Here is a 27,400-nt window from a genome sequence, read left to right on the forward strand (position 1 = left end):
CATGTCATTAGCATTAGTCAACGATGTCTCAGGATTTCCTATCACGGGTTAGCCTCTCTCACTTCATACAATAAGCTTGAAGAACCTTTGCGGCTTGCAGCAGTGCGTGGTATTTCTCATCCATATGCTGAGATGCATCTCACTGAGTCATCTCAGTGATTCTAGGGCATCACCAAGTGCGTTTGTTGCTCATGTGAAAGCTGAACCACATGTCTGGTTAACGACTGAAATACATCAACCAAAGTGTCGCTGCAGCTTTCATTTCAGTGTAATCAACTGGTGCTGATTTGCAGTGTTGATACCAGGCTCCTTCGTGCAGTGATTTCACTAGGAATCCGGACACGTCATGGAAAAGGTGGGAATCCAGCTCTTCTCCAATAGCAACTGCACACAGGTGCTACCTTGACTCTCCCGATGGAACGTGCATCTTGTGGTAAGCTATGTCATGTCATGACCTTGACTCATGTCTCAGGGACATGTCATCTCTTCCTACTGTAACTTCTTCCCTTTCCCCTGGATGGCAAAGTTTTTTGACTGATTTTTTTGTGAAGCATGATATAATAATGACGTAAACAAGCAAAGCTGACATCAGTTTTTAACCATATTCCGTGTATATGTCATACATTTAGCAACTCTTATGTTGTAGGGCTGGTATTAGTTAGACTGGCAGCAAAAGTGCTATTTTGCAGGAGGGGTTGCACAGTTTGGACCCACCCTGTAGATTTCCAGAAGTTAGCTGACCAGGTTGTGCACCCAGGTCATAGTCATTGAAGGTTCTAAATCTCATTTCTGGCCTGGTCCCCAACCGTTTCTAACATTCTGAGTTCTGAAAAAAGGGGTGTTGCCCCCCTGGGTATTACATGCACATACTTACACACGCACAGCTTTTGTGTATGTTGTCATAGCAGAACTTTGGTCCCTAGTCAGAGGTATGACTCCTCCTCTTGCTCAGGCCCTCGGCCCATAAGACATCTGGATTCATTCTGAGGACCGAGTTGTGACTTACAATGGTGAAGCCGACCAAGTGGAGAAGTTGAAGAAATGCTGCAACAAGGAGATTTGCTGCTGCATTGGTCCTTGTGAATTTGAAAATAGGACTCAATTATGTGCACCATTCTAGATGCATATGCTCTGAATGCATAGGCATTTAGTGAAACATTTGTCTGTATACAGTCAGAAAATTCATCTTCACCTCGCATTGTTCAGAAGGAGGTGAAAACCATCAAAAGGTAAGATACTACTTTTATTCTTGTATACTGTATCCCCTACCTATACATTCTGCATAGAACTATACATGAATATCACTGGACAGTGCAGTGAAATACTGGGGGGAAGTCTGTGTTTTGCAATACTCTAAATGCATTTGTCCTTAACCCCTTGCAGTTTGAATTATTTGTATCATAATTATGATATGATTCAGGGCTTAAGAATATAGAAATGCAGTATACTGTACATGAATTGCAATACAAGTTGAGAGAACATACTTTCTTGCACGCTGCATTTAGATATTTTAGAATTCATATCTTTATTGTAAATTGAATAAGAACAATGAATGTTGTGCTAGATTACTTTATTTCACAATTAAATGATGCTTAATATCCCTCCCTGTTGATTTAGCTGAGTTCTCTTTTCTTCTCAAAGAGGGATATTCCCCATCCTGGCCGCTGGCCCCTCTGTTCATTTCCTCCCCCCACCCATAATAAGCTATGGGCCCTGATTCCCATTTTGATTGGCATTTAAATTCTGTAAGGTCTGTTTCACCGACCCCACCCTTTCCCATGTCTCATGCGCTCGCTCTCTCTGTCTCGTTCTCTTTTGCACTTAAAACCTCTTGAGCAACTGTGGTTCACACCCCTCTATGCTCTTGCACTGTCTCAGGGGCTTTACAATGGAGAACAGCTGTGAGTTCACATGGTCTCTCGCTCTCTCTGTCCTCTCATGTGGCAGCGGCTCCTCCCTACCGCTAATACAGGAAAGATTAATGAATTAACGATACACCCGGGTGCTCTGTGTTTTCTTTCGGATGCATTTGATAATGATTTTTGGACAGCGCTACTTGATTTTAATCAGGCTTGGATGAGGGGCTCTGGAGGGTTCACCAGTTATTCCGTGACTCTTTGCAGTTTGTAGATGGTTGCCTGCCCTGTTCCCATGCTTTTGCAGTGAGTCACGCAGAATTTTGTTGTCTTATTGTTGCTGTTTATTGTGCAGTTTTATATTTTGCACACACTAGTCTGATGCCTGTACTTTGCTTAGCCCTCATGCATAGCCTGTGCTGGATACATTTACAATCTCACTCCAGGAACAATGATAGTCAGTGGCTTTGTCATTCTACAGCAGATTGTGGTATGCCCCAAAATACTGATCTGAACACTGAGCTGATCTCCACCCACAGACACAGCCCACCATGCCTTCTTGGGGACTAGGAGAGGATAAGTCTTTAAGAGAGATCAAAACAGTGACCGATGGCCTGAAGAAGTTGTACCGGGAGAAGCTTCTGCCCTTGGAGAAGCAGTACAGCTTCTCCGACTTCCACACTCCAGGCTTAGAGGATGCAGATTTTGACAATAAACCCATGGTTCTGTTGGTGGGCCAGTATTCCACTGGAAAAACAACTTTTATACGGTAACAACACTCATAATCATAAACACCTGTTCAAACTGAAAGATGTTTATTGTTCTGTGAGTGACCAAAGCAGTTATTTTGTCTAATAGAAGTTAGAAATAATGACCTCATGAGGAGTTCTCTTTCACATCTTCAGATATCTGCTCGAACAAGGCTTCCCGGGAGGTAGAGTGGGACCTGAACCGACAACAGACACTTTCACTGCCCTCATGTATGGGGATGTGGAGGGCGTCATTCCAGGAAATGCATTGATTGTCGATGCCAATAAACCCTTTCGCAAACTCAATCCATTTGGAAACAAGTTTCTTAACAGGTAAATACAGGGGATGGTGGTAGCATAGTGGATAAGAAGCTGGGCTTCTGCAGTAGCCAGAAAAGTCTGTGGGTTTGATTCCTGATTGCCACCGTTGTGCACTTGAGTGAGGCACTTTACCCTGAGTTGTTCTGAGGAGACTGAGTTTGTAATGCTTGGCGTACATGTATGTATGTCACTTTCGACGAAAGTGCTAGCTATTTGGTATAGGGTAAGGGTGGGTGAGAAGAACTATGCAGACAGTGAAATACTTCTGAGGGAGGGTGTAATAAGAAATCAGATATCCCCAGCACATACGAAATTCTTCATTTTGAGCTTGTGGGAATGTTTTTTTTTATTTATTCTTTTCAAATATCCCAGATGGACTTGTCTGTCCCAAAAAAATCTTATAATACTAAGGAGCACAAAAACAAAGAGCACTTTGTCAGATTTATTTGCTCAACTATTTTTTCCAACAAATATGGACTGTAATGTTCCAGAGGCTCCAAGCGCTAAAACAACAGACAATGTTATCTATTTCATAAGATTTATTAGGTGACAGAGTATGTCTGACAGACTTATTGATAAAATACTGTACGCTGCCAGATGTTTTAGTATTTTAGCTGAGGTCAAAATGATGAGGTAGGCATGTTTTTTTTCTTTCTTTCTGTTTTACTGATAATTTCTCTTTTGGTATCACAGTATTTTTACAGAAATGGTTGGCTATGCAAGTTTTCTAAATTAAGCATTATCCTCTCTGATCTATTTTATTTAGTATTATAAGTAACATGCATCAAACACTTGTTGGTCTTGTTGTTGAACCTCTTGCAGATTTCAATGTGTTCAACTGCCAAATCAGGTTCTGCAGAGTATCAGCCTCATCGACACACCAGGAATTTTGTCTTCAGCCAAAAAGAGACTGAGCAGAGGTAAGACATTACAACCATCAAACAACACATTCATACCTCGCTGCATTGCAAAGCCGTTGTGGCATTTTCTGAATTGGTTGCTGTGATGTATCTTTCTTGAGCATGCCCATGTCTTCTGGAAGGTGGAGTTGTGGGAGTCGGAGTTGTTTTAGAGGTGATGTCACTTGCACCCCTCACATTTAATTCTCCCTGCAGGATATGATTTCCAAGCGGTCCTTCAGTCATTTGCGGAGCACGTTGATCGCATCATACTCCTCTGTGATGCCAACAAACTGGATGTGTCCGACGAGTTCTCACGCACCATTGGGGCGTTGCGGGGCAATGAGGACAAGCTGAGGGTGGTGCTCAACAAGGCCGACCTGGTAGACACCCAGCAGCTGTTGCGGGTCTATGGCGCCCTCATGTGGTCGCTGGGGAAGGTGTTCCGCACTCCTGAGGTGCTGAGGGTTTACATAGGGTCCTTCTGGTCATCGCCGCTCAGGGTGCCCGACTACCGTCGAATGTTTGAGAAGGAGGAGGAGAGCCTCTTCAAAGACATCCAGGATCTGCCTCGCAATGCTGCTCTGCGCAAACTCAATGATCTGGTCAAAAGAGCTCGTTTAGTGAGGGTGAGCGCCAGATCTCCACACTTTGCATTATATTAAAGATCTGTGACAACTTTTGTATTATATATTTTTCGTTAAGCTTGACCCATTTTGTGTTTGAACAAATACAGGCCCATGTTTACATTATTAGCTATCTCAAGCAAGAAATGCCCTTGATGTTTGGAAAAGAGGCCAAGAAGAGGGACCTGATCTATGACCTTCCGGACATATTCGCTAGGATCCAACAGCGGCATCAGATCTCTCCTGGTGACTTCCCAGACTGTGCCAAGATGCAGGTTAATGGCCTTTACTATAATTTGGCGGTGATCTAAACTATGTGAAAATACTTCACTTACACCACTCTGTCTGTTCCCTCTCCATAGGAACGACTGATGAGTCACGACTTCACCAAGTTTAAGGTGCTGAAGCCCAAACTAATGACAGCTTTGGATGATTTTCTGACCACTGACATTGCGAGACTTATGCCTCTCTTGCGCAAGGAGGAAATCGAAGTGGCCAGCCAACCAGGGGTGCAAGGTGGGGTGTTTCTGGGGCCACACAGAGGCCCTTTCAACAATGGCAACCCCTTTGTGCAACTTCAGGAGAACATAATAGAAGGGGACATAGCAAACTGGATAGTTGCTAAAGATAAGACCAAATACGACGAGATCTTTTACAACCTCTCCCCCACCGATGGCAAACTGAACGGCACCAAAGTCAAGAACTGGATGATCAGCACCCAGCTGCCCACCTCAGTCCTGGGCCGGATCTGGAAGCTTGCTGATGTGGACCGCGATGGCATGCTGGATGAGGATGAATTTGCCCTGGCGAGCTATCTCATTGAGGTCAAGCTGGAAGGTCATGGCCTACCTCCAGTGCTTCCTGCTCATTTAGTGCCCCCGGCAAAGCGCAAAAGGAAGAGCGTGAAAGAAGAAGAACCAGAGACGGTTGCACCAGTTGAGTCAGAGCAACCCACTGCTGCTGCAGATGATGATGGTGGCAATCATGATGATGAACAATAAAAAGGAGACATGGATATTTTGATTTTATTATGGACTTAACATACTATTATCATTGTACATTAACATATTATTATTATTATTATTATTATTGTACATTAATTCATTTAGCAGATGCTCTTATCCAAAGTGACTGACAGAATAACGCTCAAGCTACAGTGTGGAAGAGAATTTAGGTAGGAAACACCAGTGCATCATTCAATACCATTAGAGGGTGACAGTGCAGACGTGATAAGTAGTATAGAGTGTGGTAGAAGGATGAGGTAGAGGGAAGTGTGGCTGGGGAGTAGGAAGTGCATGGTAAGTGTGTGTGCCAGGTTGTTATAAGTGTTTAGGAAGGAGGTTTTTACCATTCTGGTATTACCGTCAACTATTATAGCCTATTGCATGTAGAGAAACACTGCAAGAAAAAAAGAATCTAGTGTAAAGGTATTGCATGCATTTTGGTAAGAAGACTAAACCATTAGAAAACCAATTTGGTTTGGTAATATTCACGGCAATGAGTCTGTGATATGGAATCAGATTTATATGTTGAAAATAAACTTTCCATCTTCCTGTCATTGGACTCTAATGGCAAAACGTCCTTAATTGGAAATTACTGTCTGATCTATCAAGAGTAAACTTCTATAATTAGACCATCAGTGTGATGTTTTGAATTTATGTTGCACAGAGCCAACACTAGGCCAACTAACGATATACATTCCGAGGTAGGTTCAATTTTGATTTGTAGGCCTAGAAGAAATTAATTGTATGACTTGGTGAAGGTGTAAAGAAATAGGCTCTATTGAATACCGATGGTCATAATGTAAAAAGTGTGTCTGGTAAGTTTTGTCTGACAGTGGACCAATGTGTTCATTTAATTCAAAACGACTGATGTTTAAATAGGCCAACGCTACACCTCATTCGTGAAATTCCCATAGACATAAACATAACCGTCCTTCGACATAAGACACCTCAAGTTCAGAGCAAACCATACAGTAAATACGCGCATGCGCAAAACTAGCACGATTAGGCGTGTAAATACACGAATTTAGCTTAATATACAGCACAAATTTACTTTATTACAAATATGGTTCACATGCCATAAAAGAGAAGATAATTGCTGTTTTTAAAAGACTGTCACGTAATCGACATAGTTGTGGTCGGAAGCGTGCTTACGTGTTGGTTACATATTTGGCTACGAAGCTCCGATTTCCTGGGCTGATCCACTCAGAATGTATCGGCCCATGCTCCGCCTTGGTTCCACAGTAATTAAGGAAATATTACCTACTCGTTTCCTCAGAGTGAATTCAATCTCTAACAGTTCACTACCAATTTATAGCTGCTTTCCGCATCCTCTAGTTGCTTTCCGAGCTAGTTCGACCTGCGCCATGGGTGTGAAAATTCATGTTGTTTACTGGTACGTACGGTTTATTGTGCAGACCATTTGTTTGATACAACGTTACATCGATTTATCGCGTTGTGACTAAATAATCTGTATGAATTAAGTGATTGGACGTTGAACTGAAAACGTTTCATTTGTTGTGTTCTTCACGTGTTTTGCTTATTGCATAACCAAACGTTAGCAGGAAACATGCACGCGCCCTCTGTGTTATATGAAACGTTTTTTTAACATGGGAACGATTATGACCCAATTAGTGCAAGAATAGCCTTCTAAAGTAGTGGCATTTTTATTAATGGTTTACACCTTTGTGTTTGGCACATGTGCGTTGGACCTGCGAGGTTGCACAACAGCCTGCCTTTCAGATCTTCCGTTATGCTTTTGTAGCCTCCATAGGCAGAATACTGTATAGCCTATACTGTCTACTCGTGGAGAAGTGGCCTTTCAGATCTGTTTTTTCTTGATGGACAGTAGCCTATTGTTTTCACTAATGATGTTGTCTTTACTTTAGTGGTGGATGAGGGTACAGGCCCAAGGTAAGTTTGTTTATTATATTCTAGTTCATGATCTATGCACATTTTCAGATACAATCCACGTCTAACATAAATGCCGTTCACAGTTCACCAAATTCAAGACATTGCTTGAGGATGAATTCCCGGGCGATCTTGACATAGTAAGTTGACCACCATCATCCCTTTCAGGAGTTTCCTCACAGGACAATATGTTTTCTTCTAGATATAAGAACACTCATTTCATTACATTTAGCAGACACTTTTTTTAGTCCAAAAGTGACTTCTATAATTGCATTGTCCCCCCCAAAATGATGCAAATGGTCTTCTTAAACCTTGCAGACTGGTGAAAGTACTCCTACATCAACTGGGTATTTTGAGGTGGAGGTAGAGGGGAAGGTGGTGCACTCCAAGAAGGTTGGTTTAGTCATGAGTTGTTTTTGTAGTCGTAACATTCTTTCAATGCAATCATAACAGGTGATATCCTGAAGTACTAGTTGTGCTGCTTCAGATAGACTTGAAACTCCTGTTTTATTTGTTTTAGAATGGGGAAGGGTTTGTTGATGATGACAAGAAGATGGCTAAAGTTGTGAGTGCCATTGAGAAATGTCTGGGGAAATAAGTGTTTGCTGACAGAGGTATGAAACCTTTCCATTACTGTTCAATTACATCATTAATGAACATTTTGCATTGTTATGGTTACAGTTATGTTGCTTAGCAGACACTTTTGTCCAAAGCGACATACAAACAAAACTCAATAATTGAATTTAGCATTGTCTGCATGTCTGCTGCTCTACTCTTTGGCACTTTATCAGTCTGACTGGCATTTCAGTTTTAGGTTAGTAGCTAGCTTTAGATAAAGCATTCTGAGTACATGTGGATGTATGTAAACATGTAAAACGTTGAATCTGTTCACTTTGACTTTAACCATTTCATTTGACTCTGTCCTCAGTTTTACTTCTCCTGTTGTACTTCTTCCTGGGAATTGCGAATGATGGTGTTGCCTGAAGTGTCTATGGCACGGGTAGCACTTGATGATCTAGACTCTTCCTTCGAGACGGCCAGCAGTGTGTGTGTGAAACTCCTACAGTTGCACTACTTTATAGGAATTCAATTCATAGAATAGCATTTTTTTTGTGTGACAATTTGAATTTATTGACGGGCATTGTAATGTTTCTGCTACCATCCCAAAAAGTAAATATATGATGTTCAAATGTTAATATACCATCCCAAAATAAAAAGAAACCACTGTTTTGAAATGTTTGAGCATGAATATTTTTTTGTTGCAATAGAGGTGATCTTTCTGAAGGACCTGGGAAAAGGAAGAGTGCAGCATTTCTGTGGAACATTTTGAACAGGCATGTCAATGTCTTAAAGAAAAGCTGTGTAGTTGTACATCCTGATATGGTTGCTTACTGGAAATCTAATTTTTGATTTAAGTTGGAGAAATGATTGGAAAGATCCATCCGAATACTATCCATTTGTGACCCTCTGAGTCCATAGCAAGTAGGGCCTATGTAAACAGTTCTGTTAAGCCTAATCAGGGTGTGCCCAGAAATGATGACTCATGATGACTCAGGTGAACTGGTGAATACAGGACTACAATAGACCCAATGATTCATTTTTTCAATCAATAAATCTCAAACTTAATCGCTTTGAGTTGTTCTCTGTGAATTCAAAAGTGTGCTATACAAACAAATGTGATGTGTGCTTTACCAATAATTTGCCTGATGCAAACAACTTGTGGCATCACGTTTTTAAGATTCTAAAGACATGCAAATACTGGACCACATCACTAGATTTGCCTGACTTGGTTTCATGTCATTTGATTCCCAACGACATGTTCATGTCCAATATTGCATTTATGTTGTGAAGTACAGTAGTACTGCAATGCAGTTTTTTCATGTTCAAAATATTGCATTTCCTGCATAAGAACTTCAAATAATTCCTCCCAAACTCCAGTTTTGATATTTAGAAAACTACAGTTGCAGTAGTGCAGCTATTATTTTGTAAGGGTTTGACAAAATAGCATTGTGCTGTAGCATTGTGCTGTGGTACTTTTATAATCTGAGCATTGTAGTCAAGTTACTTTTATTTCTATAGTACACTTAACAAACAACAGCAGTTGACTCAAGGTGCTTCCCAGCAAAAAGATCATGGCAGAGTACAATGTTAAAGACACAGTTCTTACCCGGTTAGAGTAAAGCAAATAAAAATAGGACTAGCAATGCAATATAATACCGAAATAAAACAGGTAAGCTAAAGGGGTAAAAACACAAAATAAAATTGAAACAGTAAGGCTAAAAGGGTAAAACATATAGTCAAGTGAGACAATAAAATATGTAATAAGAAAATAAAATTAGTAGTTAGTGAGAATGGATGATGAAGCCGGAATTGTGAGAAGGGGTGGGCTTAGGAGAGCACGAGTCTTAACTTGGGGTAAAAGTAAGAGTAAAAAGATGGGTCTTCAACTTAGATTTAAAACTGGCAAAAGTGGGGCTGAACCTGCATCTGGGGGAGGTTGTTCCAGAGCCTATAGCAATGACAGGGAACGCTTTCATCCACCTTTAAACTTGAAGGCGTGTGTGGGGAATAGAGAGGAAGCGTTGAGATGATGACCTGTGACCTAGATGTGGAGTATGGTGTCAACAGATCAGTCATATACTGTATAGCTATGTACCTACAGTACAGGCGGTTAGATCTCTACACACTGTATGCTATATATAGGCCTATGGGTTTTTTTTTGATCATTTGGATTGAGGCTGGGCTTCTTAAGAAGGGGTTACACACACACACACACACACACACACACATATACAATGGCGTGCTTGAAAGAGGAGAGGATGTTTGACAAAGATCAATGTATAATATAAGGGGACTGATTGCAAGAAAATACGTCTTTTAAAAGGCGTGATGGAATAACATCAGAGGGACAACATGTTGCCTTCATCTTTGCCACAACTTCAAACCGCTGCAGTGAGTCTGGAGAGACATATTGGAGATAGCTATCTGAAAGAATTTGCATCTCAAGTGAAGTTTAAGTTTATCTTTATAGTGCATTACACACAGAGGTCATTCAATGTGCTTTACATAAACAAAAAAACAGTGATAACAAATAAAAGCATAGAAAGGCAATATCAAAGAACAGTTTACAAGGTAAAGATCATAATAAAAAAGAATAGGCCTACATTAACGCAAGGTAAAATCATTTAAACTAAAGAATAATTAAAAAGACAAAAGAAGAGACATAAGGTAGGATTATTTTCAAAGCAGATTTAGAATTTGCAACTCTGTGTTAGAACAAAAGCACAGTTTGGTCTTAAGTCTAGATTTGAAACCTTAAAAGGCCTTTTTTATATATAAAAATGTCACCCGAAAGTGGCTTTGGTGTCTACCAAAGAATTTAGATAGGCGGGGCCCATGTGAAATCCTTGTTTCTACTGCCCTCGTCTGTTTTGATCGAGTTATTGACGTTTCCCACAATGCTGCGGCAGCATTCCGGAAGTGAGACGTTTATTGACAATATGGCGACCGGGCCAACTGAGAAAAGAGGGAGGAAAATTGGGATTTGACTGCTTCTGCACGCAGTTTAACACGATTGTTATGAATGAGGGGACACATGATTTCACGGGATGCTGTCACTGAGCTGAGAACATATTCACAGCGTTTTTTCAACGATGTCGTTTTTTAAACGGAAAGGTAAGGAAGTAGCCAGCTAGCTATATTCCCCTTCAGGCTAACGTTATCTGTTTAGTAGCAGCTAGGCGTAAAGATATGCAACCTGACCCAAGCCCAGCAGTACCCGACAGTGAATGCCGAATCTGGGTCCTGCCCGGTTGGTAGATGCTCGTATTGCATGACAATCGTTCAGTTTCGCCCCGTGTTTCCAAGCACCATCTGCAATTGTCGAGGCTAATCAGGGTGAACGTTGCAGTGTCAGGTTAGGTTATCGCGAATGAAAAGTCATCGAGGCTTATATGTATGAGAACTCCCCTCACCCCTTATTGTAATTTAATTTCACGTTTCCATGATGCATCAACATCTCGAAGGCATCTTGTTTTACTGTCGGTCGCCTTTTCCAAGACTGCACAACAACGGGAAGTCGAGGGTACATAAGATGTGTAGCTGATAATGCCGACCGAAAATCAAGTCGTTTTACAGTCAGGGCAGAAACTGGACAGATGGACTGGTTTCACGCCTGAATGGTCTTACACTGTTAGTCCTCAGTGAACGTCAAGGAGCAGAAGAGATCCATAGAGGTGAATCTGAATCCCGTTGAAGTGGCAGCATCGGTGGGACATAGCTGTCCTTCAGATTAGCTGCTATTGAAACATAGGATAATATTATCTGAATGGCACCGAAGCCAAACATAAAGTGTTCAAAGTTCTTAAGGCTATCCGAAAGGCCTGCTCTGTAGATTATCTTCCAGTGAAGTTCTCATTAAATAACAGTGAAATATTGTTCTTTTTTGTAGAGCAAAGAGGTTTGTTGTAAGGCTTAAAGGTGCACTAAACGTGTTTTCCAGGCTAAACGAAAAGAGCAGTATGATTTTTTGTTAATTTCTACCCCCAAGCTTTTTTCAACCATGTATTGTGTGTTTGTTCTGACTTGAAGATGCTATCCTAAAACAGCCAAGGGCAAAGTATGTAGTGCTGTTCCAGATGTGAAACCGACACATTTTTTGACAGCAAATCTGACAAACAGCACACTCAAATAAGGATGTCGGCCTATTGCTCTCTACTGTCAATTGATATGCTCTGTATTGACAAACATACATTTCCTACATATGAATCTGTGCATTTGCTGTCTATCACTGGTTGTCTGATTTTGAACAATAACCACAGACTTTACAATAGTCATCATCATGGTCAGTAAATTCAGGAGAAATCCTCAGCACCTTTGTGTTCAAGTTCAACTGTGTAATGTGACAGTTTAAGGTAGGTGCAGGCTTGATGATGCTGTGACCTTGCAGCCTTTTTTATGTGCATGGCTTTATATAGTTTAAGGGGATTTTTTTGTCTTGAACAGAATGAACATATGGTCCCTCTTTGACAACTATGAAATGGGTATCTATTTTGCCCATCCTTTACAGTTCGCCATTGTATTGGTATCTTACAGTGCATTTCCAGATCTTCTTTGAATTCCTGGAGTCCATTAAAAGATTTTCCCTGTTTTGATTTTTTGTCTCTACTTAACCATATCCTCCGGGAGTGAGGTTGTTAAGTGTGTGGGGGCCTGCAAATGCCTGAATCATGTGAGGGAGGCCTGCCTGCCCAGTTAGGGAGCACATTCACAGATAGCTTCCACTTTAACTCATCCATTCTGGTAAAGCCGAAACGGTTTATTGCATCATATTTGATTCACACAGATACAAGAGTACATATTTGTCTCTTAAGTATTGTGTAGCTAATTTTTTTTTGTGTGTGCATGTTTAAGTTCCTTTTGCCTACATATGTTTTCTATTACTTGCATTGTATCTTGTGAAATAACTTGTTTTTAAACTCTCCAGGTCTTTAGTACGGTTACTACATGCATATGCACATACACATGCTTGCTTACTATATAGGCATACACATGCTATATTGCATACTGTATAGGCTGTTAATATATATGCTCAATCCTGTTTGTTTCTCTGCAGCAAAAGGAAAGGATCTTGAGAAGCCTGCCGAAGTTAAAGCCAGTCGAGGTAACTTTTAAGCTGAAATAGAGAGAGATTTTTGCTCATAAATGGTCATTATTTGATGCATAGTCTGTTCACAACCCTCTTGCCTTGGACTGAGGGCAGCATGCAAGTTCATTTTACATTTTAGCATGGTTGAATGGAATACAGAGTCGAGGCAAACCCTGCCCACCTTAGTTCTCTACCTGTACTGAAAGGAGAGTGAGAGGACATCAGGGCTAAGTTGTGACGAATTGAATATATATGATTTGGATGTAAATTTTATTATAGAATCACTTAGTATGGTTAATATGCTCCATTAATATGAGACTGTTTGTAAGGAAATGTAAGAGACAGACTGTGTCGTCTGTAAGCGTTAAAGTCAGGTCACATGCACAAGAAAATCCTTCACAAAACATTAATGCTCATTCAAGCCAATAGTTCTCTATTATTCATTATCTCTCTCTCTCTCTCTCTCTCTCTGTCTGTCTCTCTGTGCCTCTCTGTCTGTCTCTCTGTCTGTCTCTCTCTGTGCCTCTCTGTCTGTCTCTCTGTCTGTGTCTGTGTCTGTGTCCTCTGTCTGTCTGTCTGTCTGTCTGTCTGTCTGTCTGTCTGTCTGTCTGTCTGTCTGTCTGTCTGTTTCTCTCTTCCTCCTCAGGTCCAGTGTCCCCACACTCCCCGTCCGTCAGCCCTCGTAATCAGCATGCTATCCTGGAGGCAGCCGGCCCCAGTCATGTGGCCATCAACGCCATCTCCGCCAACATGGACTCCTTTGCCCGGGGTCGCACCGCCATCCTCAAGAAGCAGCCCAGCCACATGGAGGCTGCGCACTTTGGGGACCTTGGTGCGTTTCCCTTTTACCTTATCAGTGGTTATCTCTTAGCACTGCCGAGAACTGCTGAGAACTGCTTAGAACAGCTACCGCCACTAGAGATAAAGACTCTCCTGAAACACACAGTGAATTTTCTTTGGTTTGTTTCTATTTTGAATTCAATACATGTGGTCCCTCGTTTATGGTTATTGTGTGGTGTTTTAATAGGTAATCTTTTTTCTCTGAAATGGAAACTGTTCAGTCATCTATGGAGAATATGTAACAAAGTTGGTGATTGTGTGGAGTGCTTCTTAATTTATGGATTTGATGGCAACTCTATTCAAAGAAAGCAGAGGACTTCAGTTTAATCATGAGATTAGTGATGCTTGTTTTTTGGTGTTCTGATCGGACAGTTTGGCACCTTCCCTGCCCTCAAAGAGCATACTGGAACTTTGGGTCAAAACATCTCTGTAAAGTGGGCTCATTTTTTGTTCAGATTTAACTGAACGATAGCATCAGTTGCCCTCTAGAAACACACCACCCTTATTGTTACCAAAGATCCTTCATTACTGCTCCGCTTTAACCCTCTCTGCTGTTACTTCATGACCTCGGCCTATGATTCCCATGCTTCCCATAGCCTAAACACTTTGATGGACTGAACGCCTGAGAAAGACGTAGGAGGGGAGATGATGGAAAAGATCTCTGTTGTACCTCAGGAGAACACTTACGTTGCAAACCTCTGGATATAAATATATTTCATTCTGGTAAAAATATCATCTCTACCTAAAATAAAAAAAAAAAGGTTGACCTTTACATCAGCTTGGTTTATAATGCTTATACTTCCCTAGCGTACTTGGGCAAAATGTAGCGGTTAGCACTGTAACAGGTGTGTATGGTTCCTGCTGTAATTGCTGTAATTATAGGCCGCTAGTCAGCACTGTATGCATCTCGGTGTTGAGGGGCGAGGCAGGACACCTCAGCTGCGCATTTCTTGTGTTGTGAAATGGGAGGTGGCTGTTGAATGCCTCAACAGACAAACCTCTCTGTCCTCAAAGAGTTCTGGGGCTGCGCATGACTTGGCTTGACTTGACCTCCCGGTGTTTTGACTGTAGTGCCTTTTCTGTTGGTTAACGGTAGAGTTACTGTACTCGCCTGAACCAGAGGCCTGCTAACAATAGGTGTCGGTTGCTGTGGAAGAACCAGTGGTGCAGTGCGGGGGTGTGGGAATGCCGCGGGGCCACTATGAGCTAAGGGCCTCGTCAGTCAGTCGGGCTAGTTGCTCTTGTTGGATTGCTAATCCTGGTGTCTACAGTGCGGCGCACACCCCGCCTGTGACACTGGGCCGAATAATACAGACATTGTGTGTTGGGCCCTGTGTCTCTGGTGGCTGCCATTGCCCCTTTGTAGACAGTGACTGACCTCTCTCTGTGGACTGATGTTGTAATGTGATGCCGGGTCTCAGGGGAAGGGCTTCGCTCCAAGCTAGACTTTGTGACCTCCTTTTGGGGGGGGGGGTTATTGTTGTTTCTCTATTTGGGTGTGTTGAAGGGCCGCAGGAGGGGCAATGCCGAAACTGCTTGAATGTGAGGCCACGGTTGACATTTGACTGCTGTTTAAGTAATGAAAGTGGAACCTCCAAAAAAGCTTGGCAGTGATTTTTTTTTTTTTACATTCAAAAAGTTTAAAAGAGCTTGTCAACTGCTAACATTTAATAAATGTATCAATCTTTTAATGTGGTGTCCATATTCCTACATATCCTGTTAAACGGATTTTCTGAATCAGTGAAGCAGTGAAGTTGTCAACTGCTAACATTTAATAAATGTATCAATCTTTTAATGTGGTGTCCATATTCCTACATATCCTGTTAAACGGATTTTCTTTGCACTTTGGCTTATGCAGCATGTACTGTACAGAGCAGCAGGTTGTGGTATGCAAAGCTGGCTTGTGATGAAGTTGAATGAATGCAGAGCCATATAAAGGGAGAGTTGCGACAACCCGGGTACAGAAAATTGTCGCAACTCTCTCTTTATATGGCTCTGAATGAGTGACTTGTTTCACGCAGGCCGCTCCAGTGTGAACTACCAGGCCCAGGACACGCGCTCGCGACTGTCCAAAACGGTGGACCAGGTGCTGCGGGACAACGTGGCGATGCCCTACTACATCCAGTTCATGGAGACGCGCTCGGCCGACCACCTGGTGCGCTTCTGGCTGGAGGCCGAGAGCTTCCGCGCCACCAGCTGGTCCCGGGTGCGAGCGCACAGCCTGAACTCCGTCAAGCACAGCTCCCTGGCCGAGCCGGCGTCCGGCCTGGGCTCCCCGGGCTCGCCCGACTCCCCTTCCGACGTCCGGCGGACCCTGGCCGACGCCGTGGCCGACCTCCCCGACCCCTTCTCCTCGCAGCCGCCGTCGCGGCCCCTGACGCCCAGCCCGCAGGACCCGAACTCCCACGGCGCCGCCGCCGCTGCCGTCGCCGCCGTCCTCGTCCACCGGAACTCCTTCAGCTTGGACGTGGGCCAGCGGCCCGGCACGCCTCAGCCGCACTCCAGGGCCGACACCCCGACCCGACAGCCCTCCTCCCGCACCGGAACCCCCCTCAAGGTCCCCTCCACCAGTGCACTGAGAGAGCTGTCCGACAAGCTCATGAAGAGTAAGTCATGAGTCCTGGGTTCAGTTGGGAGCATGCGCAGCCTTTACCCCTCCAGGCTGCTGAGGGGTATCATAAAATAAAGTCCGTGAACACAAAGGAGCTGTATAATCAGGTTTTATTGTGCGTAACTGCGACCATTATGCCTTTTTGCAGCTTATCAAAGCTACGGTGGTGGTGTTTGCAAAGCAGTTCTATAAAGATATATTTCTGTACATGTCAGTCCTGATACTATGATATGACAATGTAAGGGAATGTCAGTGGGAAAAAGGGAAGAATCTAGTTTTCTGCGTAATGAGATGTCTCAGAGAGAGAGAGAGAGAGAGAGAGAGAGAGAGAGAGAGAGAGAGAGAGAGAGAGAGAGAGAGAGAGAGAGAGAGAGAGAGAGAGAGAGAGAGAGAGAGAGAGAGAGAGAGAGAGAGAGAGAGAGAGAGAGAGAGAGAGAGAGAGAGAGAGAGAGAGAGAGAGAGAGAGAGAGAGAGAGAGAGAGATGTGGTGTTTGTTTTGACGTGGCGTTATCGTGGCTACTTTAAGTGAGTTGTTGAAACAGTGCTGATAAGTGCTGAATCGTAGATGATATATGCGGCTACTACAACCGATAAGCCCGAACAGCTTAACAGTCGCAGCGCTGTTTGTTGCCTTCATTGTGGAGTGACAAGTGATAAAGCCTGGGGCTTCTGGGGCTTCTGGGGCCTCTGAGAACTCGCTGGAGCTTAATGACATCACGTCAGTTCAGCGGGGACGACCAAGCCTGATCAGCCTGCAGGTCAGAGTGGACCCGGAACAGCCCTGCTGTAAAAACACAGCTAGCTGTGTGCACATTGTGTCTGTGTGCGCACTGTGTGTACTGTGTGTGTGTGTGTGTGTGTGTGTGTGTGTGTGTGTGTGCACATTTTACTAGGCTCTTGGAGACATTTCCTCCGTAACCTTAATCACACTCAGCAGCACATAACACCAATGGTCAGATCTTTTTAGGTCACGGAAAGTGTACCATTAACTGAAAGAGAAAGAAAAAGCACATGACACTTGAAGGCTCACAGTGTTCAAAGTCTGTGGTGCATCTTTCCCAGAATGTATGCAGGATCAATTAAATGTATACAGGATATAAATCTATAAGGATTTAAGAATGTCTTGCCATTTGAATGTCAGTACTTTGTGTCCTCATTACCAGTTGGCACCTGAAGACAATAGATATGTGTATACCGTAGTAACATTAATTTGGACTAATAGAGTGTAGTATGTTATCCACGTTAGTGGAATTAACTTGCTTTGAATGGCAGCTATCATTGTTTTACAGTAACATATATTACTGATGAAAATACATCATTCATTATAAACATTTTGTCTGAAAAGATCATTTTAGTGAATGCGGGGTCTGGTATATGGAAAATCCTGATAAAAATGGTGTGATCCAGGTCTTTTCCATTTTTAATGTGATATTCCCTTTTCTCTCCAGGTATAGAGAGGGATGCCGTGAACATCTTCACCAAGTATATCTCTCCAGATGCTGCTAGGCCTATTCCCATCACAGAGCAGATCAGAAATGACATAGTGGGTAAGGCCTCCGCTTTATTCCCAACTCCCGCTTCTCATCAGTGAGTGGAGAACTGAAGAGTTTTGATCATGTTTGAATGCTTATAAATTATTAAGACTGGTTTGCATATGCTCCAGGCTTAGAGCCCTTTTGATACTGGCTTAGTGTTCAGATTTGTTTTTATTGATACTACAAAGGAATGTTCTGTGTACATGACCCTCTCTTTTTCACTCTCTCTTTCTCTCTCTCTCGCTCTCTCTCTCTCTCACACACACCCACACAATGGCTTTGGTTAATATTCTTTTCCTTGCGTTTCCCTCTCTTATCTCCTGTAGCTAAAATCTGTGGGGAAGACGGTCAGGTGGATCCTAACTGCTTTGTTATTGCACAGTCTGTAGTCATCACTATCATGGAACAACAGTGAGTGTCTGTCTGCGTCTTAGTCCTTTAAATCACCTCTCATTTTTACCCGTATATTTTTATGCATGTAACATTGTCTCCTCTTAAAATCCATAACAGGCACTTAAGTGAATTCATGCGCAGCCATCACTTCTGTAAATATCAGATCGAGGTGCTGACGAGTGGATCCGTCTTCCTGGCGGACATCTTGTTCAGCGAGTCTGCCCTCTTCTATTTCTCCGAGGTGAGAGCAGAGATGTTGTCAGACAAAGGGTGGTCTGCTACTAAGACAGCTGATATTACAGAGACGGGATTCAGACAGAAATCTGTATGCGCTTCCAATAAGAATGTCTCAGTAATACCTTTGATTTTATGTCTCCACCCACATCTAAGAAGGAGCGCAGTGTAGCAGAGCTACGTAATTTGCTGAAAATGTGTTGATACTGACATTTACAACCTATCACTGAATTAATCTAGCTCATGTTGATTAATTAGTTACTTTGCCCCAGTGTGTGCATTCATGAGTTGTCTACGTAGATAACAGAAAATACTGTGTCGTGCTCACGTGCCTCTGCCCTGTCAAACTGACGCTTGTCAGAGTTCACGCAAAACCACGTTGATGGCATGAATGACAGGAGAGCAAACACCATCCAACAAGCCTTGAGCCAAGCAGCTTATACCGCAAAAGAAAGCAGTGCTCATCATTGTTGTGTGATAACTATAAGGGCAGTGTGAAATAAACGATCGCTCACAATTGTCGTAATCAAGGTAAAAGTTTGAAATAATGATGTGGTTTGAAGTCGTATGGGCCGGCTAGACTCTGTTGGGTTCTCTCCTCTCCATTTGGTGAGACAGATAGGCATCAGAAGGAAGGGTTGCTTAATGAAGGGTGTGGACTATGACTACATGAAAAAGGGAAGTTCTGGGAAAGTAAACGCTCTTGTTTTCCCCCTCTGTCCACTCCGCAGTACATGGAGAAGGAGGAAGCTGTCAACGTCTTGCAGTTCTGGCTGGCTGCAGACAACTTCCAGGATCAGCTTGCTGCTAAGAAAGGCCAGTACGACGGTCAAGAGGCCCAGAACGATGCCATGATCCTCTATGACAAGTGAGGCTTTCTGTTTCAAAAACTGTTGCATATGACGGCATGCAGGGGCAAGCAATGGAGTAATTCCCTGTGATCTTTTATAGCATATGTTATGTGTTAGCAGTACAAATATTTTGACACCCAGGCCTAATTGTAAAACAGGTCTTGACTCACCTGGTTCCCACACTAATATCTCTCTCTCTCTCTCTCTCTCTCTCTCTCTCTTTCTCTCTCTCTTTCTCTCTGTCTCTCTCTGGCTTCTCTGCAGGTATTTTTCTCTCCAAGCCACCAACCCTCTGGGGTTCGATGACTCGGTACGAATGGAGATCGAGTCCAACATCTGCCGGGAGGGCGGCCCTCTCCCTGACTGTTTCACCACTCCCCTCAGGCAGGCCTGGACCACCATGGAGACGGTAGCGTAGCACCTCAGATTCAGAACCCACCAGGACAGTCTGTGGACTTTACTTGCGTTCCCCTATTTTGTTATTTGAGCTAGAGAAGAGGATATAGCTGGACTGACACACTCATGGAAAAAATAGCATGCATGAAGCAAAAGAAAAATGAACACATTTCTCTCTTGCAGTGAAGGACAACAACATATAGATAAATCTTGCATTCTGTTTCTGTTTCAAGTTCATTGTCATGTATTGTTTGTGGTTGTCTCGTCTGCAGGTCTACCTGCCTGGCTTCTTGTCTAGTAACCTTTACTACAAGTATTTGAGTGACCTTATCAATTCGGTGCGGGCGGATGAGTTTGTCGGGGGGAACGCCGGCGCCCCTGGAAACAGCGTGCCCTCGGACAACGAGCGAAGCACAAATGCCTCCGAGGGGTCTCAAGCCCAGGTAACTTCCTCGGTCCATCCCGGCTTCCTGGTGACGGACCCTTGCTCTCCCATTCGCTGACCCCTGAGTCTGTGACATTTGATTGGCCTGCTCTCATGTGACCTGTTCAGTGCAGGTCACTGGGGAAATCCTCCTGTGTAAATGTTAGTGGACCAGTCTGGATGGTAGGAGACAGAGAAGGGCACCAGTGGTGTCCACTGTGTTGAATTACAAATGACAGCCCTTGTTTGTTTTTGTTTTACATTGTGAAAAAACAGAGATAGCTTTAGGACGGATATCTTATGCCGAGGTCACAAGGGGACATCATGTCTTCTCCATAGCTGTTCAGCTAGGGTGTGTTTCCCAAAAGCATAGTCACTGCCAAATCTGACCGTATTTGAGTCACACGTTACAGATACATTAACGATATAGAGATACGGTGTTGAACTTGATGTTCGGTAGTATTTGGGTCACATTTTAGTAAGAGCTTACAAATATTTTTTAATTTTCGAAAATGAAAAACGTGATCTGAGACAATATGACGCCGAAATGTTTGTGCATGCCATGCGTAACTCCAATCTACAGACTCATATTTGGCAGTGAACCAAGGTAGTTTCTATCATAGTTAGCAACTATGGTTTTTGGGAAAAAGACCCCTGAGTAGTTGTGTGTGTACTATTTTGAGGCTGTTATTCTCCTTCTCCACCCATTGCTGTTCCCTAACATAGCTCTGGTGTTGGCAGTGACGGAGTGTTCTGTAGGTGTGTCTGTCCCTGATGTATGAGTCTTCTCTTGGCAGCAGGGTACCAAAAGAGCAGCCATTAAGATTCTGAAGAACTTTGATGAAGCAATTACTGTCGACATCGCAAGTCTGGACCCGGAGTCATTGTACCAGAGACCCTATGCTGGGTCAGTATTAACTCTTTAAACTTTAATTATCTGTATGATTATTATAATTACTTATTGTAATAATTGTAGTATAATTATTTTCTTCCATCCTCAATAGCAGTGTATGCACAATCTGTTAAACAATTAATATTTCATTGAAGAATGTTATTTTCATTTTCCATTTTGATGTTTGAAAGCAAATAGAGTATTACTACTGCTTCTCAAGTGAAACCCCAACACAGAAAAAGTTGGGACATTGTGTGAAATGCAAATGAAAACGGAGTGTAATAATCTACAAATGTCATAAAGCCATATTTAGCTGCAAAAAGGACAAACATATCAAATGTTGAAAATGACAAATGATTAATTCTCTCTCACACACACCACACACACACACACACACAAACACACACACACGTTCTACAGTACATGCATAACAACGTATTCCCTAGATTCAAATAAAAGACTGGATGACTGAGAGGGTATAGGTGGCCTCAGGCGCTGTAAAGGAGATGTTCCACATGCTGTACATTAAGAGATGCCGTCTCCCCCTTCTGTTTAGAAGAATGACGTTTGGGAAGGTGAACGAGCTCGGCCAATTCATTAGAGAGGCTGAACCGGAACCTGATGTGAAGAAATCTAAAGGTGAGACAAAGACACACACACATACATACACACAAACACCCACACACACACACACACACACACACATACAGTGGCACATACTATGAGACATCAAGTAGACTAGAAGAAGAGAAGTGTGCCATACTTTGAAAGGAATTTATTATTGCCAGTCCATTGGTTACTTATCTCTGAATGAACATGACGACAGAGCCTTGACTTCTTGACACTCTGAAAGTGGGGAATAAAACACTCTTTTTCATGCGGTTTCTCCTTTTCTCCTCTGTGTTTCTCTCTGTCTTTATCTCATTCTCTCACAGGCTCCATGTTTTCTCAAGCAATGAAGAAATGGGTGCAGGGAAACTCAGACGAGGTGGGTCAGCTTATCATTGTCGGAAAAATTCAGTTTATACTTTTCCATTCTTTCATTTGCTGTTATCAGAAGTGAAAATCGGCCCATTATAAGTTAGAATAGTGTGTCATTCAGAATGAACAACAAATGTATCTCTTTAACCACTGTGTTGGTGGTAACTCCGATGAGCTGAAGGGGTTTTGATGTGTCCTCATTGTGGTCTCTTGTAATTGTTGGCGATTGCAGGCGCAAGAGGAGATGGCCTGGAAGATAGCCAAGATGATTGTGAACGACGTCATGCACCAGTCACAGCACGATAGCCCTGGAGTCAAATCCACTAAGGTACAACAGGGATGCCATCTGACTGCACTTTAACATACCTGTAATAACATCATAACATAACATTACATTTCTTTACTCTACTGTAACTGACCCTAGGCAGGTGGGTTGGGATGCCATCTGACTGCACATTTAAGCAACACTAAAGAGTTTTTCGTATCTTAAAGTAATGTTTGCCAAAATCATTTCAGCGGTTCATCAACTCTCAACAGGGTGAACGGCACTTGTGCATTCACTTTGCAGCCCTCTATTGGCTATAACCGTGCTATGTAACTTTACCAGATCAGGTAGCGTACCTGTAGTTAGATGAAATGAGACATGAGAAACTACAAATTTGACTTAATGTGATGTTGCAATGCCCCATACTTTCATAAAATCATGCAACATACTCTACATTGTCTGTGGACATCGTTATTTGCTGGATAAACAAAAAGCGTGCGTGCAACAGAGGAAGTGCTTTAGTGTTGCTTTAACATAACAAGTCACACAACTCCAACAAGCCAGAGACCTTGCATCTGTGAACAAGCACTGTACATATTTCAATACCAACATTTTATTTAAAATCTTTGGTCTGTATAGCTTATGGAAGACATTTTAGACACATAAGACACATACTGTATTCCTGGAAGTGCTGGTGGGATGTTAATGAAGTGAAAGGTGAACAGTCTGAAAATAGTTACAGACTTTTATATAATAGTTACATATACAGCTGTGCTCATAGATTTACGCACCCTGGCAGAATTTGTCAAATGTGTGCATTTGTTTAAGAAAACTCAAGTGTTCAAACAAAACACATTACTTTTATTATAATGGGACTCAACAACATAGCAATTAAGAATATATTACATTATCCCTGTTCAAAAGTTTACAAAAGTAGTTGTAGTAGTATATTGTGTACTGCCCTCTTTAGCATGAATGATGGCTTACAGTCTTTTGTGATGGCTGTGTATTAGTATCTTTATTACTAATAATAATACATCAGAGATCCATCTTCCTGCTTCCCAGTAGGGATGGTACACTTGTTGGCCATGTTGAGTCCTCTCCAAATGTAGCCTTTATGGTTGTGACCCATTAAGTTCAGTTTTGGTCTCATCCCTCCAAATGGCTTTATTCCAGAAGTTCCGAGGCTTGTCTAAGTGCTGTTTGGCATACTTTAAACATGTTCTCTTGTGGCATTGGCACAGTACTCACTTTTTCTGGCAGCCCACCTTTGCTCAAGTTCCTCCTTATCGTGGATCTTGAAACTATGATGATGTTACTCTCTTGCAGTGAGGCCAGAGCAGGGGTGTCCCTTTCTGCCTTCAAAAACTCCTGAAGGCCCAGCTCTTTAGAGAGTTCCTCCTCTCCTAGCACTACCAGCAACTGCACATCTAGCACTTAATCTAGCATTTATCACTGGACTATCCCACTTATTATGGCACTGACATGTCCTTGTAGGACTGTACCTTGATTGTCTTCCCTTTTTTTTGTAAGTCGCTGTGGATGAAAGCATCAGCTAAATGTCTAAATGGCAAAATGTCTAAATGTCTGAAGCCTGTAGTTCAGATGGAGTAGCTTGAGGGGTTTTCCTTTGCACTCCAATCAATGTTCTTGGCAGTTGAGGCTGAAATCTTTGTTGGTCTCGTGCCTTGGTATTAACCAAACCACTAATTCTGACTTTGAACAATATTGACTAATATAAGTTTAAAAAAACAAACGAAATGAGCAAAATGGCTACATCCCATATTCCAGTCCGCCTGTTAGCTATGAATTCAATTATCCGCTAATTTCAGTTATGGATGTATGAAGTGGATGTCATAGAGTGTGAACGCTGTTTTCAGTTTTTCTATTTAAGTTTGCTTAATTTGTAAGGACTAGCTGAGGGTAATGACCAGGATACACAAGAACAAATACCAAGATGGTTTAAAGGATATGCAATGGGGTTACTGTCAGGGGATAGTGACCAACTTCTAACCCAGTGCATCGCTCATGTCCATGAATGGCACTGCATGACTATACTTAGAATATTTTATCTGGAAGGAAGCATATTTTTCCTGGTTGTGTGCCTTGCATGATGATTCCATATCCTAACAGTCGGTTTGCTTCTGTGTGCAGCTATGACCCTTGTATCATGAAGAACCAAAGTCGCTGTCCTTCCCCCCGCCCCCTCGCTATAGCCTGGAGCTGAGTGGCGACGTGTGTCATGTGATGGACCTGCACACTCCACACAACCGCTAGAACAACTTTCCTTATGAAGATGTGATCAAGGCATTCCATGACTTCCTGCATTTCGCTGCGCTCTATTGGAAGGAGGTCGTGTGGATGGGAAGGGAGCATGTTTCTATCTATGTTTCTCAGTTCAACAACAGAAGAAGAAGAAGAAGAAGAAGAAGAAAAAGTAGAAAAAAAACAAGGAATCATCCACCGTCTCCATATCAAGCACTAAGAAGACTTTTTTTTAAGGATGTGAAGACAAAAGCAGTGCGTAGCCAAGTGAGAGAGAAAAAAAAGCAAAGACGTTGCACAACAGCATCAGACGTTACTGAACAAAGGCCCGAGGGAAGCGTGCTGGGAGGAACATTTGTAGGCTGCAGAACTTCAAAAAGCCTCGGTGTTGATATTCTGCTGTTACTATGCCAACTGGGAGGGAAGGAAGGAAGGGCACAGGCATGGACGTGAAGGAGACTTCCAGTCGTAGTGATGAAGACCAGATCATTCACCATATTTCCCCCTCCCTCTCTCTCTCTCTCTCTTTCTCTCTCTCTCTCTACTTTCCCTTTCCCCTGGCCATCTCTTCTGCTCTTCCTCCCGACCATTCATTCCTTTTAAAAGAAATCTTTGAAGTTGTGATGCATTTTTTTTTTTTTTTAAATGAAAGGATTACTATTTGTGAATAGGCTCCATGTCCAGAATTATTTACAAATGTAATTCTTTGCTCTCCTGGAGTAAAACTCTCTTTGTTGTACTGGTCATAGAAGTGAAGTCATTTCCTCTTGTCTAAGGTTCAGGTGAGCATTACAGAGTCTCTGTAAAACTGGAATGGATATTACTGATCTTCAAGTCTGGCAAAAACTCTGCCTGCTACTTGTAGCAACTTCCTGTCACCTTCCCACTGATATAGGCCATTGTTTTTTTTTTTTTTTTTTTTTTTTAAATGTGTTGATAAAGGTTCAACTCCAGTGGACTGAAGTGCTAGTTGCAATGTAAAACTCCAGGCTGTGTGCTATTAAGATGTAGATTTCTGGTTTATCCCATGTATTAATGTTAGTTATTTTATGGTGGTTGTTGTCCTTTTTTGTTTTGTTTTTGTATGATATGGAAAACCAATGTTAAAAACATGTCTCATTGATGACTGTTCATTTACAAAGTGTACTCAGTGAATATAATGTTAAGATTACGTTGGACCTCATTGAGATATGGAAAAGAACCAGAAAAAGACTTTTGGTACTATGTACCTGTAATATGTTTTCTGACATATATATATGTGTACCTAATCTATAATATATTTAAATTGTGTTTGATTTAAATACATATATTATTGAAATGCTGCATCTTGTCATTATTTGGAGTTTTAACTATCAAGTTTGGATATTTTTTTTTTTTTTTTTAAATGACTATTTAACAAGCCCAGATATGTTGTTAAAATGGGGGGGGGGGACCCTTTAAAGCACATTAAAATAGGCATATTAATTTTGTACATTCTAGAAATAATTACATCCTCAAAAAAAGTCAAAAGGTCAAGTAGCTGCCTCTTTCAGATGAAGGTTACATAAAGCAGCCAGATGATGGCGCTCCGGTCCACGTCGTGTCAAATGAGTCAAATCATGTTGGAACGAAAGTGAAGCTGTATACGGATCATCATAATGTCAAGGTAAACTAAGGTAGACGACGTTATGGATGGTGCAGAGACAGTTTGTCAGTTAAACAATAGAAAAATGTTGTTTTCCCTCAATTTATATTAGTTTTTTAACCAGCGTAATAGCCTATGTCCTGTGGACCATAACGCACGGACTATGTCACGTTGTGGCAATGCTTTCTAGATAGCACTACGCTTGTAACACAATCACATGAACTGTAAAAAGATGGTAAAGATAAATGAAAACAATGAGCCAGGTATGTTTCCGTGGTCCTGCGAGGAGACTCGCGAAAACATCCCACTTGAGGAGGAGACGCCCACTCCAGCGCGCGACGCTGGCCATGTACTCTAAACTTGACCAAGCTTCTTGTTGGCAACCACGCTCACGCTCGAGCTCTCTCTACTGAACCTACAACTCAGCTGCCGGGACAAGTGGACCGTTGCAATCGAACTGAATTGGACTAGCCCTCTATTACCTTTTATATGCCAGCAAAGAGCTCGACACCGATATTCTCAAAGGCTAGAGACTACCCAGCCGCAAGATGACAGTTGCGCGTGCTCCGTGAACGGTGTTCAGCTTATGTTTAGGGTGTGACAAACGTTTCCGTCTGCACCTGTTAATGACTATACAATTGTTGGACATTTCATCTAATGGAAAATGTTTTACAGAGGAATCTTAACCCTGCCAACATGGGACTACTCATTCTTTAGAAATTGAATTTGTGAACTGAGGCGGTAGTTTTATTGAACCCATGCGTGGGGCGTTCATTTACCTTTTTTGGCGCATTTGTCGATAGAAGGGCAATATTTTTCCACAATACGAGTGATGATTATCTGATGTAAGACTACTGGAGTGCTTCTTTTTTGTCTACCTGGGCAAGCGAACTCCAAATGCATTCATTGCTGGATAGAAAGAAGAAAGAAGCCGGGGTTGGGTTTGATCTGTCTCCGAGCCTGTTCCCCCAAGCCGCGAGGATGTTCAGCTGTGTTGGTTGCTTTTGGGTTCTCCTGTCGTCCGCCCTTGTTGCTGTCTGTAGTTTCAGTTTTATCTCACCTGCATGGATTGTGAAGGA

The 27,400-nt window shown here is 42.4% G+C and overlaps 3 protein-coding genes across 5 annotated transcripts; all 3 read left to right on the forward strand.

Annotated features, from left to right (window-relative positions):
- The first annotated feature begins 1,040 nt into the window (after positions 1-1,040).
- ehd2a (EH-domain containing 2a) lies at positions 1,041-6,042 on the forward strand. Its single transcript, XM_062536159.1, has 7 exons — positions 1,041-1,229; positions 2,396-2,625; positions 2,762-2,938; positions 3,749-3,846; positions 4,042-4,454; positions 4,562-4,726; positions 4,814-6,042. The coding sequence occupies exons 2-7, from the start codon at positions 2,408-2,410 to the stop codon at positions 5,450-5,452; spliced, it is 1,710 nt and encodes a 569-aa protein (XP_062392143.1). The 5' UTR covers positions 1,041-1,229; positions 2,396-2,407; the 3' UTR covers positions 5,453-6,042.
- Positions 6,043-6,666: 624 nt separating this feature from the next.
- Positions 6,667-8,598, forward strand: selenow1 (selenoprotein W, 1). Its single transcript, XM_062536160.1, has 6 exons — positions 6,667-6,848; positions 7,342-7,366; positions 7,450-7,503; positions 7,682-7,756; positions 7,884-7,977; positions 8,292-8,598. The coding sequence occupies exons 1-5, from the start codon at positions 6,676-6,678 to the stop codon at positions 7,959-7,961; spliced, it is 405 nt and encodes a 134-aa protein (XP_062392144.1). The 5' UTR covers positions 6,667-6,675; the 3' UTR covers positions 7,962-7,977; positions 8,292-8,598.
- Positions 8,599-10,840: 2,242 nt separating this feature from the next.
- akap10 (A kinase (PRKA) anchor protein 10) lies at positions 10,841-26,006 on the forward strand. 3 transcript variants are annotated; one of them, XM_062536161.1, is made up of 15 exons: positions 10,841-11,038; positions 12,978-13,025; positions 13,657-13,842; positions 15,872-16,456; positions 17,910-18,008; positions 18,323-18,407; positions 18,507-18,630; positions 19,355-19,491; positions 19,739-19,883; positions 20,143-20,313; positions 21,092-21,201; positions 21,743-21,825; positions 22,122-22,174; positions 22,400-22,495; positions 24,587-26,006. In XM_062536161.1, exons 1-15 carry the CDS (start codon positions 11,017-11,019, stop codon positions 24,590-24,592), a joined length of 1,950 nt encoding a protein of 649 aa, XP_062392145.1. In that variant the 5' UTR covers positions 10,841-11,016; the 3' UTR covers positions 24,593-26,006. The 3 variants fall into 3 exon arrangements, with proteins under 3 accessions (XP_062392145.1, XP_062392147.1, XP_062392146.1); XM_062536163.1 differs by having other exon boundaries at positions 21,746-21,825; XM_062536162.1 differs by having other exon boundaries at positions 21,095-21,201.
- The last annotated feature ends 1,394 nt before the right edge of the window (positions 26,007-27,400 follow it).

This window comes from Sardina pilchardus, chromosome 5, assembly GCF_963854185.1.
Source record: "Sardina pilchardus chromosome 5, fSarPil1.1, whole genome shotgun sequence".
Taxonomy (NCBI): Eukaryota; Metazoa; Chordata; class Actinopteri; order Clupeiformes; family Clupeidae; genus Sardina; species Sardina pilchardus.

Coding starts and splice junctions, on each gene's coding strand:
- akap10 (XM_062536161.1), top strand. CDS start 11,017: ATGTCGTTTTTTAAACGGAAAG. Junction 19,492..19,738: donor GCCATGATCCTCTATGACAA/GTGAGGCTTTCT, acceptor GCTTCTCTGCAG/GTATTTTTCTCTCCAAGCCA. Junction 22,175..22,399: donor TGCAGGGAAACTCAGACGAG/GTGGGTCAGCTT, acceptor TGGCGATTGCAG/GCGCAAGAGGAGATGGCCTG.
- ehd2a (XM_062536159.1), top strand. CDS start 2,408: ATGCCTTCTTGGGGACTAGGAGAGGATAAGTCTTTAAGAGAGATCAAA. Junction 2,626..2,761: donor GGAAAAACAACTTTTATACG/GTAACAACACTC, acceptor TCACATCTTCAG/ATATCTGCTCGAACAAGGCT. Junction 4,727..4,813: donor CAGACTGTGCCAAGATGCAG/GTTAATGGCCTT, acceptor CCCTCTCCATAG/GAACGACTGATGAGTCACGA.